The sequence below is a fragment of the Asterias rubens genome, chromosome 1, assembly GCF_902459465.1.
Source record: "Asterias rubens chromosome 1, eAstRub1.3, whole genome shotgun sequence".
In the NCBI taxonomy this organism is placed as follows: domain Eukaryota; kingdom Metazoa; phylum Echinodermata; class Asteroidea; order Forcipulatida; family Asteriidae; genus Asterias; species Asterias rubens.
In genome coordinates, this window is record NC_047062.1 from 5,285,535 (window position 1) to 5,298,265 (window position 12,731).

Below are 12,731 nucleotides of genomic sequence, written 5' to 3' on the forward strand. Positions count from 1 at the left end.
TAGGGTTATCGGAACATGGGGGTGTTGGAACATTGGGGTGTTGGAACATACATGTAGGGGTGTCAGAGTATAGGGGTGTCAGGCACAGCAGGTTGGCATATGGCTTTTCTAACCACAGCGGAGGATATTTGATATTACATGGTCACACAGTAGGAGGGTTAACTAATGTTACTGTTCAATACATTACTCTTACTCTTACTTACAGTGCATCCTCTGTATCTTGTCTTAACCTATGTAGAGGCTTATTTTAGAAACCCAAATGCATTATTGATTAAAAACAATGGTCAATATTGGTAATTGTCAAAGACCAGTTTCCTCACTTGGTGTATCTCAACATATGCATGAAATAACAAATCTGTGAAAATTTGAGCTCAATTGGTCATCGAAGTTGCGAGATAATAATGAAAGAAAAAACACCCATGTCACACGAAGTTGTGTGCATTCAGATGCTTGATTTCGTGACCTCAAATTCTAAATCTGAATTCTCAAAATCAATTTCGTGGAAAATTACTTCTTTCTTAAAAACTACGTCATTTCAGAGGGAGCAAATTCTCACACCATGTGATATTATCAACCTCTCCCCATTACTCGTTACCAAGTAAGGTTTTATGCTAATAATCATTTTGGGAAATGACCAATAGTGTCCACTGCCTTTAAAACAAATAAATAAAAGATTTAATTATTACAACATCACCCCACCAGGGCAAGTTGTTTTGAACAACACTTCACTGTTAAATGTACACTTGTCTACACTGTAATTCCAGCCCTCATGTAATCGGCACACAGTATCTAAATGGCAGGTCAGTCGGTAACAACTCAAGCCTTAAATTGCTAATGTGATTTCTAATTCAAGCCTGGGTAGATTGGTAAATAATCAAATAACATCACAACGGCACACAGGCGTTCAGTGCATCAGGGGAATTTGATCGGCTAGAATGTATTTACAGTGGATAAGCAGATCTAAGTTGTTCCAGCCTGGTACAGTATTAAGCGTCTCGCATGAATTGAAATTTTATATGTTTACGGGTTTGGGGGGGGTATGAAAGGAATAATGTATTTTTGAGGATTTAGTTTGGTTTTTTATTGGTGTAATTATTGCATCAGTGATAAAAAAATATTATTTTGGTTTAACTTGACATGTATACTGATGTGTGATAAGCACTGTATGATTATTTGATTACTTGGGGGTTTTGAACTTCAGGAGACAATCCACATTGAGCTACCTGGGTAGGAATTTTATGCAGGGTCATGGGTTCGAATCCCACTAGATACTTATCTTTTTTCTTTCTTTCCTATCTTCCACAGAACTCAGGGAACCTGTTTTTCTAACACTGAATTGTAAATATATTGAACAAACATTGCTAATTTTATTCATGGAACAAGGTCCTCACAAATAAAGTAGAGTCACACTTTTTTTTTTTTTTTTTTTTTGGGGGGGGGGGTGGTTTTGATGGGTTTTTTTAAGGAAGGAAAAATGCTTCCAAAATTAAAGCTTTTGCTTGAACCGATTAAGGTTTTGAGGGGAAAGGATACGTACTAACTTGCTGTCAATTGGAATTAGGGCATTCAAATTGATCGTTTCACTAAATAATGTTATTGTCAATGAAGGATAAAATAGGTTGACTAGTGTTAAAGACACACAGACACCACTCTCTGTACTAGCTTTAACACCACGGACCAAATCCTAGCCTTGTCTTTTTGTTGGGGTGTGTTTTTGGAGTAATTAACAAATGTAGGGCCCAGTATCTTTAAAAACTTGCCTTTAAAAACTTGTGTGAAAAGAAAATTACAAGAAGTAAATTGCATATGAAATAAGCAGACATATTCTTCTGATTTTAGTGTGATTTATTTAAGTTGTTTCAAGCCTACATCGTGTGTACATGTCACAATGTATGTCAGCCTTGCTTGATAAAAATGTTCCAACTTTTTCCAAAATGCCAAATATCATGCCTGAATTAGCGGACCAAGCAAGGAGAAAACAAAACAACATGCAAACCAAAGCAACCAGCAAGGAATAATGAGCATCACATATGTAGCCGGATATTGCTGAGTGGTTGTTGCAAGTTCATGGGCTATACAATATTTATAATGCATTGGGAGGTAGCTGCAAAGACCTCCCATAGGATCAATATTTCATAGCACCACACTGGATGTATAGTGGTGGCAGACAGCTTTCAATTCACTGGACTTGCTTGGACTCTTTCAATGGGAAGTTCTCTACAGATTAGAGCTCGTCCGAGGGAACAGACGTATCAAGTTTCACTCGGTAGAAAGACATTTTGTTTTGTAGTTTTGTTCGTCCCGGATGAATGGGATCCACTTACATGGTCATGATGATACTGTTCGGATACTGCCGCTTAAAACAAAAAAAAATGTTTTCTGAGTTTAGAACTTGATAACCACGGCATTGCAATTATTTGCACTCTTTTAGAAGAAGGAAGAACAACAACCAAACTGCGGTTTGTTTTCAGCAGTGTTTTAGAGCTTTCTTGTGGTGACCGTTTTAATTTCTGTCTCAATTTATGCGTAGCTTAATTTTGGAAACCATTTATGACACTGACAGTGTTTCTTGGGCAGCAGGACTTGTAAGTATGCAGTTTTCCGATTTTGCTTGACAATTGCAAAAAGTTACGTTTCTGTCTGTTATTGAAAGTTGAATTTGTTTTCGCTATTCTTTTAGTTTAAATTTTTATTTCAGTTGTCTGTGAATGATATAAATTGCGTAGCAATGGCAGCCTTATTAAGAAATGTGGTGTTACTGAAATTGTGTTTATTTTAGATACACGCATAATTTACATACGTGTACATGTTCCTGTATCTAACAATACTTTTTAAACTTGCTTCATTTTATTATTTTATTTATTTCTTAGTCAGTTAATTTCTCTACCACCTGCAAATAATTCCACCAGCATAAAGAGTTGGTTAAATCTGCCTAAAGTACAATGTAGGAGAAAACAGAATGTGTCGCTCTTTATTTGTTTATTTTTCATTTTTATTTTATTATTTTTCAATTCTGAGAGGTTGAATAAAATAAATAGGCATGCCTTGTGGTAATTTATTTCAGGTAGTGCCGTGGTTGTTTTGTCTACTAATTCATAGAGCTGCTTAAGCTTAAAGTTTACCAGACAAAACCTATCGCTTTTAAAACACTAGAAGGCTAAGTGTATTATAAGCTAAAATACTTGACTAGTTTCATGCTAAATTTTGTCACAGCTGAAAATTGTTCCGCAGCGTTTACTGCTTGACAATTACCAATAGTGTCCAGTGTCTTTAAGCAGCTCTATGAATTTGGACTCAGGTTGCATCTCCAGCCAGCATCTGAAGCACTGCATCTCAAATTTCATCCACATTGAGTTTTTCTTCTTGTCAATGACATTTTGTTTTGATAAGGTGTTCTTTCCTTTGCTCCCTCTATATTGTTTTTCTTTTCTAAGCAAAGCTTTAGTAAGTGCTGAGGTTATTAAAGACTTTTCATTTCTTACTTAAAGTCGGATTTAGTCTTCAAATGTTGTTTATCTAAGTGCGAGGTGGGTCTTTTTAAATTCTTTTTGAAAATTCCTGAAAATATTAGAGAGACTTTTTAAAACAAAAATTTTGCTGTGAAGCTGATTTGTCATTTCTAAGAAAAATTTCAATATTTTGATTGTTAATTTCACTTAGAAGTGATGTACATGCATATAACAGTTTCCATGACAACCACAATTAGATGATAAAATAAGTTTTTAGCAGTCTTTGTAATGTTGGAAGTCTGCTGTGAAGTGAAAAACGGGGCCTTCAAATTGCCAATGTACATGTACAAATACATTGATATAAAAGTTACCAGGAAAAATGGAAAAAACTGCTCATAAATGAATTTGGAAAGATGGAGGAGGGGGGGGGTTCTAAATTATGCATAGACATGGTTATAGGCAGAGGGCTGTCTGGGCGTTGACATTCTGGAGACAGGGCAACAGAGTGCAGACAGGCAAATGTAAAAGAGAGCTCTTCTGGCTTAGGAATAACACAAAATAAATCTTGAGTCACAAGATAAGAATTGGCAAAATGCACCGGGAGACAAATCTGGGCCTTTTTAGTGAAAATGAATTTATTGTTCAAAACAACCCACAGAGGTTTATCTTTATTAGAGCCTGACTGATGGAACTCATTTCACAAGAATGGATTAGGTCTCCTTCAAAACATAGTAAATGCCGGGGTACCATTCCATAGAGCTGCTTAAGCAGACAATAATGCTTAACAATATGCTGCAGAAGCAAAGATAGCAGATTACCAGTCACAGATGGTACATGTGACATGATATTTGGGCTGGTAACCACATTCTAGAAAACAAAAATTGATATGTAAGTAAATATTTTTTGTATTTGAGCAGCTCTATGCAGGGCCCGATGTGGTAGACCTGCTTAAAAAAGCACATTGAAATTATGCTTACCGGAATAAGGTTACCAGCCAAAACACCATTTCACATGTACTATTTATGACTGGTTTACTGCTCACTTTTGCTAAGCAGAAACTTTATGAGCAGGTGCAGAAACTTTAAGACAATACACTTTAGAAGTTAACTTTACCATCAATTTAGCAAATACATCTTCTTAGTAGGGGCAAATAAAACACATCTTTAATGTAAACTTATTGATTTTACAGAGGGTAAAGCATTTGCGGGGAAGTAGTTTTGCCAGCGCAGTCAAAGCAGTACCTTTCTCTCAAGATGTCATGAGGTCTGTGATTTGGAATGCGGAATTTATTGGCTGCCATGGTGACATTGTAATAGATCCATAAAAGACGCGTGCAATGCCAGTCAATGAAAAAGTGGGGGGATTCTAATTGCAGTGCAATTCGATTTGGCATTTGCAGAACGACGTTCAAACCGTGAAGTGTGTAAAAAGCTTTTATCTGCTCTGTGCACTGTATACGGCAGTGCCTGTAGTCAAATATTGCAGAGTTGCAAAAGTACATTGTATTTTCTTGTTTGTCTTTCACTCAGGCGGGTCTTCAGACTACAGCATTGATCGTGTCTGCGACGACCAACAATCTGATATCACGATGTCTGTTCCATCATCTAGGGGCAGCCTGTCCGAATCTCGAGACAACGTCCATATATCTCAAGAGTACCTGCCCCTTGGCTCGTCCCCGTCGCCCCAGCCAAAATCCACCGTTGGAATGGCCAGCTGGATTAATTTCACAGACGGAAGTTCGAGGTCAACCAGGAAAATGCAGTCGCCTCCATCGCATCTACCGCTATCGAGCCCACCAAGGCTCCACAGTAGATCTTCCTCCGAATCACCCATCTCAAGCATGTCTAGTCCTAGTCATGTTGCCCCTCAAGTGAACCAGAGACAACATGGGACTCCTCAAAGTGGAGCCCATCAGACTTCAGTCAGGACTGGCTGGGTCTCGTTTGATGAGCCAGACACAAGTTCTTCCCCGGCGTCACCTATCAGAATGGTATCGAATGGGAGAGACGCCAACACGCCGTCGCCACTTCTAATCGAAAGAGATGCTGCAGAGAAGAGAGTTAACCTGCAGCAGTTGCAGCAGTCCATAGCGGTACAACAGCAACAACAACTCCAGAACAGAGAGTATCAACCGCAGCAACAACCTCAGCCAGTTATTTTACCGATGCCCTACCAGCAGAAACCTGCTGCATCTATACGTGGAGTGCCAGAAGCAATTCCTACGAATCCCACCCTTCTGTCACTTGCACGTGATTCTTCCATCACATTCCAACCTTCAACCAGTACTCCTGCACCCGGGAACCCTTTCAGGGAGGAAATGTTACGCCAGCAGCAGCGGGCTACCTCACCTCTCAACCCATTTCAGAGCAACGGTCTACAGACACCTAGCACCCCAGGTGGAACTGTAGGTGCTATGTGGGGTGAGTCACCCATAACGCCAGGAACAGTCGACGCCATGTGGGAGAGATTCGAAGAAACAACAGCTGCTGCTGCTCAAGTGGCTCACGGCAGCCCCGGCAATCCCTTTATCTCTAATGAGAGTACTAGCGTGTACACTCCACAGCATCAAGTTGCTCCTGGACAGGTAGCTGGAGCAACTGCAGCTGAAATCCAAACGCCTCAACATCATCTCATTAAAGATAGTACTATCCCGCTGAAGGAATTAGCTCAACTATTCCCAGCACAGAATGCAAGTGTGGATCAACTCTCCATGTCTACCTCATCTACAACTCCTAATCAAAGTACTCCGACTACCACGCAACCTTTCCAAAGATATACAAAAGCTTCCAAACAGGTTACAATCCGAGCCTCGGGTAAACGCCCAAAGGTAAACCAGACTCAACCGGAAGACATTGTCATCGACAACACGCCATTTATCGATGAGTTCCCGCGAGATAAACCAGATCTCAGAGCAGGTTGGGCCATGATGTTGCGTTGCCCTGATAAGAAAAAAGTTGCAGGGTCCCGCTACTGGAAACCTGTGCGGGTCAAGCTGATTGAGGGCAACGCCATTCAGTTATTCGATGATGAGAACTCGTCGGAACCTTTTAGAGAGCTCCCTCTGCAGTGTAGCTATGAGCTAGGAGATCGAAAACTCCAGTCCTATGACACACTGGGCAAAATACACACACTGAAACTACTCTATGTATCATTCAGCGAAAAACGACGATACAATACAAGAACTCCATACGAGAAAGTGCTGCACGCCAACCCGTTGCTGAAACTAGGATCAACAGACTATGATGTATTCCGGAGTTTTATAATCACTATAAACGATTATCTAATGAAGCTGCCGTCATTCCGTGATCGCGGTATCTCATACAAGCAAGATGCCATCGGTGTGGTCGTTGCTGATGACTATCGTTGTCGTGTTAAGTATAATGGTGAGTTAGAGAAGCAGTCCATTAAAGTGGGCATCACCATGTTGGCATTCCTCTCCGACATGCCTGACTGCTCCATCGCCTTGAACGACGTCCAGGTCAAAGGTATGGAGGTCATGTCAAAGCGGGACATCATCCCCAACAAAACCAACCAGTGGATCAAACTGGACAATGTGGAACTCCACAAGTGCGCGAACAAGAACGTTTTTGTGGAGTCGCGGTTTGTGGAGTTTAGTCCCCTGGATGGATGTCGATTCTGCTTGATGAGGTTCGCGACCAGACCACGGCAGAGCATGGAGCTACCTTTGCATGTGAAGGTCACTGTGACTGGAGAAGGGGCCTTCCTGGAGCTGAGGGTTGATCTGGTACTAGCTGGTAAGTTTGGCTGTGAGCATTTGCCATAATGTTCTGTACTTGTGCGAAGCTGGGCTCAGCATCACGCATGTCATGAAGTGTGTAAGCAAACAATTTGTACTTGGAAGAAGCATTCCCCAACAAAAGTTCACAAAACAAAGTACACAAATGAAAACAAAAAATCATTAGTTGAGGATGCTCAAACATAAAGTGCGTGCCATTAATTACCAATCCTCCAGAGATTGTCAAAGTCAGTGAAGAAACATTTGGAACACCACCATCATCACAATCAATCCATTCATTTCAAATATCAAATTGTTGACTTCTATAAATGGTCGATCGTGTTAGTTCGCAAAGTAAAACAAAAACCACGCAATTTCAAGGCATATTTGTGTGATTCATTGTATTATACTTTTAAAACCTCTTTCTAACCATATACATTTTATAACAAACGGTTACAAACACTTTTTAAAGACCAACTCGACCGATCCAAGGCAACGTGTTCCTTTAACCCCGTACATGTATGTTTAACAGCTCATCCCGGCCGGAGGGACCCGTCTCAGTTCACCTGTGAGAATGTCATGGTGCGTATACCGATCCCGGAAACATGGATTAAATACTTCCGGCGGGAGAAACGGCTTGGTTTCTACTCAGTCAAATCAGCGCATGGGAAACCGGATCACATCAAACAGGGTGAGTTTATGATGGCGTGAACAACGTACAATAAGCTTTAATCACACACTCCGGAGAGTAAATATCTACATTGTATATTTTAAAATGGATAGTTTTCATGCAAAAGTAACATAATAGTGGCTTCTTATAAAGCGCTCATATCCGTCACTCAGTGACGCTCATGGCTCTTCAACACTCAGTGTTTTCCTGCAAGGTATTGTGGAGCTATGATTTTGAAGTATTAAACAAGTTTATTTACGTAGCACAATGAAAGACACAAAGTAATATCTTTAAATTAAGTTAACTATACATTTTGTTTGCGGGGAATCAATCATGAATTTTTTTGTTTTTTTAAGTGTATGTGGCAAAATGTGATTAAACCTGATCACAATATTGACAATAGATAGTTCCTTTAATATATTCCTAGATACATATGTACATGCACATGGATACACTGCTTATGACTTATTAAAAATATAAACCTTTTTATTAATGAAAAGAATGTTGGTTTTACAGTCCCTCTTTAAGGGATCCTGTTTGAATTCACTTCCCTTATCTGTGCGGGAAAGATTGCAAACAGGAAATTGCTTCCCACTACAAATATTCCTCAAATTCGTTTCAGTAAGATTCTAAGCTTTGCATAGGGTACATGTATAGAAGTAAAAAGGAACCTTGTCATTGTGTTTTTCCTGGTCTCATAAAATGCGTGGATGAAATTTAAATTCTAATATGGTGTGCAGACCACATGCAAGGGTTGCCATTACCCATATGGACTGCTTCACAATTAAAGGGGGAAAATGGCTGTTTTGTATGAATTTTGTTTGATATTGTGCATTCCGAGCGCTTTTTGGCAACCCCTACATGTACCAGAACCACATTTGAGCTTTGGTCGTAGGTGAAGAGCGAAGTACACCTTTGGTTTTTAAAAACCGTTCAATGTTGTTCAATCATACATTTAAATGTATATTTAAACAGTAACTCTAACCTGCAAAAACAAACATTTCAAAAGGTGGTCGTTTTTTTGAGATGTCGCTGAAAATCAAGGGCGAATTATGTCTACGCAGGAAGAATAAGCCCCACTAGGAAAACACAACCTGAGAAACGTATCTACTGACAGTAAACGTTTCAAATACTCAAATTTGGGGGCATAAAATTGCTATTGGTTGTAGCAACAAAAACGCATCATAGCTGCAGTTGGTTGATGTTTCATCAAGGAGTCTGTCCAAACAGTCACTGCTCTGAAGTATATTGTACTTTCCATGATCAATCAGTGGAGCCATGAAACCCTAACTGATTAAACGTGCTGCGCTAATTAGCCTCCAGCGGCATGATTCAGACGATAATCACGCTTTAATTTGATAATTATCTCCAAGTGATTTCTTTTCGGCTGAATATTTAATAATATCATGAACCCAGGGCCTGGAGGTTTTTATTTGGAGAGCATTTTGAAGCTCGACAACAGACTGTAAGCCAGCTGAGTAGTACTAAGCATGCTGACAAACACTTGACAGTGTCTGAAGTGGTGGCTACGGCTACGTCTGCAGCATCTTGCTAGTATAGGATATCCTTAGCAACACCCTTAGCAACAGTCATAGCCATAGCTGTAGACGGATAAAAACATAAGAATGTAAATAAGAAGGCTTGAGATCATCTATTCACATGTACTAACTGTCCTTAAATTTTGAAACTCAATACCTTGTTTATTATTTATTTTTATTTTTTTATATATATAATTTTTTTTTTGGGGGGGGGGGGGGGGGGGTTTGGGTTTGTTTTTTCGGAGGGGGAACAATTTTTTATGGGATCAAAGAGAGATTGTAAATTTCTTTTTGCCAGTGTGGAAAAACAACTTATATTAAACATGTCAAAACAAAACTGTGGCTTCTGTTTTAATTCTTTTTACAAATTTATGCTGCTTTATATTTTTGTAAGTACCCGCATAATCATGTAACTGGGCACAGTTTCATAAAGCTGTTAAGCTGAAAACATAATGGCAAGCAAATTTCTTTGTGGGTTGAATACCAGTCACAATAGAGTAAACTTATCTTGTTGTTTTGTAACTCTTCTCACTATAGGAAGTTTTCTCTTCTGAGCTTAGCTAGTTTATGTGCTGCCTGAAGGCTTTGGGGAGATGAGCCAAGTTTTTTCTAGTTTGATCATTTTTTTTATCATAATCTGATGATTGATATTAATCTCATTTCTACAATTCAGGAAGTCTTAATCCCAGATTACTTGAGACCAGCACAGGGTCTGCCAAATATGAACATGCCTACAAATCCATCGTATGGAGGATTGAAAAACTACCAGAGAAGACGTCAGGTAAGGATGGGGATACCTTAAACAAAAATGGCTGATCTCTTTTGGAATTGCAAAAAATAAGACCTGGTACTTTGTTTTTGTAAGGGCACCTTATAAGTTTACTGGCCCAACTCTAAAATCACTACGGTCCAGTGCTAATTTTGAGGCCCTGACCATATTATACTCAAAATAATAGAAAGATATTCACGAGACTCATAGTCAACATTTAAAGACACTGGACACTCGGTAATTGTCAAAGACCAGTCTTCTCACTTGGTGTATCTCAACATGCAGTATGCATAAAATAACAAACCTGTGAAAATTTGAGCTCAATTGGTCATCAAAGTTGGGAGATAATAATGAAAGAAAAAACACCCTTGTCACACGGAGTTGTGAGCTTTTAGATGCTTGTTTAAGAGACCTCAAATTCTAAATCTGAGGTCTCGAAGACAAATTTGATGAAAATAACTTCTTTCTCGAAAACTACGTCACTTCAGAGGGAGCCGTTTCTCCCTATTACTTGTTACCAAGTAAGGTTTTGTGCTAATAATTATTTAGGGTAATTACCAATATTCAGTGAGGTGTAATTATTTAAATTGAGAAAAACAAGACAACTGGACTTGTCCGGTCCTGGATTTGCTGGCCAGACACTAAGATCACTGGGCTTGACCCTGCAGTCAAGTATAAAATGCTACCCTGCATGTAAGTATTTATTCTGTACTCAGTCAGGATGATGAAGCATTGCCATGTCATTGTTCATCACAGTAATTGATGCGGATGTTGTGGCCGAGCTGATGAGAGCACCAAACGCAAGCTCTAGTGTTTCTGTTCGGCAGAGTTTGGGTTCAAGTCCCGGTCATGACACTTGGTGTCCCTGAGCAAGACACTTGACTACAATTGCTTCTCTCCACCAATGGGTAAATGGGTACCTGTTAGGGCATAGATGGCCCGGTGACCAGGGGTAATGTTGGAAGCGCTTTGAGACGCCCTTCAGGTGTATAAAGCGTGATATAAGAAACGGTTCCTATTGTTATAATTATTATTACTCTCTTCCATCTCTCCTCAGTGTTTTCCGCCTCCCATATCCTCATGTGCCGTATTCACCTAGGCTCGCACCGTGAGGTACCGCGTACCCCTCAAGGTGATGCAGAGGTTGAGTTCACTATGCCTCAAACCACAGCCTCCCGGTGTACGGTTCGCTCTCTCGCTGTAGCCTCTGACAAACCCTCAGAGAAACGCATCCGCTACACCGCGCACTACGAGTACTTCGTGGAGATTGAGAATAAGGTAGTGTTACAGATGCTGGATGGGGACGATGGTAATCCAGACCAATGTCATCAACAGTGAAGTGGGAATGTAATTGTGCCTTTGCAGAAACAGTAGGTTACATTATTGATATATTTGTTGCTCGTGGATCTAGATTACACCAAATATTTGTCCTTGTGGAAGAGTATGTGATGTGATATATGTGATATGTGGTAGAGTACTTTCATTCCAATTAGTTAGTTTTAAATCTATTCTTAAAGACACTGGACACTATTGGCAATTGTCAAAGACCAGTCTTTTCACTTGGTGTATCTCAACATATGCATAAAATAACAAACCTGCGAAAATTTGAGCTTGATTGGTTGTCGGAGTTGCGAGATAACTATGAAAGAATAAACACCCGTGTCACACGTAGTTTTGTGCTTTCAGATGCTTGATTTCAAGACCTCAAATTCTAAATCTGAGGTCTCGAAATCAAATTCGTGGAAAATTACTTCTACTGAAAACTACGTCAGTTCAGAGGGAGCCATTTCTCACAATGTTTAATACTATCAACCTCTCCCCATTACTCATTACCAAGTGAGGTTTTATGCTGAATATTACTTTGAGTAATTACCAGTAGTGTCCACTGCCTTTAAAACTGAGTAGTGGAAATGGCACTGAAATGGTGTTAGTTTGTTTTTTTGTTTTTTTTTAGGTTTTAAGCTATCTTACACAATGTAAATAATTATCTCTATGGGCAGTGGTGGTTCTGAAAAAGAACCAGTGATTAACAACTCAACGTTTCGATCAGTCCGCTCTGATCTTCTTCAAGAGAATGTATTTCTCCTGAAGATGATCAGCAGTACCGAGGGCCGGCTTACCAAATCCTTCAAAGTCAGACAGTGTCCTGAATACGATTCTAAGCCCATCATCTAAGAAAAGAAAGCTTTATTTGCTTTTTATTTCACCATCGGCTTTGTTTAAAAAAAAAAACTGAAACAAAATTTAACTAGGTTTTTATGGTTCAATAGTTTTAAAACTTGTAAAACGTCCCAACTTTAGTCGATAACTACTTCTTTGTTCAATGATACTGCAGCAAGTACTTGTCTCTATTCCACAATGCATTACGTGCTGTTTTGTAATGGTTTCTCATGTTCACATACATATTGACATAACAAGAGTGTTTGGTAAGGTCAGGTATTTATAGCAGCAAGTAGTTATGTGCAGTTTGGAAATCTGATGATGGAAACAATACAAATTCCTGGTGGAATATTATGGAGAAAGTTCAGGGGTAAGCTTGTTGGGAAGTCATTGTAAATACATTGACCCA

At 39.5% G+C, this 12,731-nt stretch overlaps 1 protein-coding gene across 1 annotated transcript in view; it reads left to right on the forward strand.

Moving 5' to 3' along the window:
* Positions 1-11,734, forward strand: part of LOC117291509 (stonin-2-like) — a 23,917-nt gene extending 12,183 nt beyond the window's left edge. Inside the window, exons 3-6 of the mRNA XM_033773259.1 lie at positions 4,979-7,204; positions 7,718-7,876; positions 10,067-10,174; positions 11,220-11,734. Coding sequence (XP_033629150.1) covers positions 4,979-7,204; positions 7,718-7,876; positions 10,067-10,174; positions 11,220-11,500 — 2,774 coding nt within the window. The 3' untranslated portion in view covers positions 11,501-11,734. The remainder of the gene's footprint in view (positions 1-4,978; positions 7,205-7,717; positions 7,877-10,066; positions 10,175-11,219) is intronic.
* The last annotated feature ends 997 nt before the right edge of the window (positions 11,735-12,731 follow it).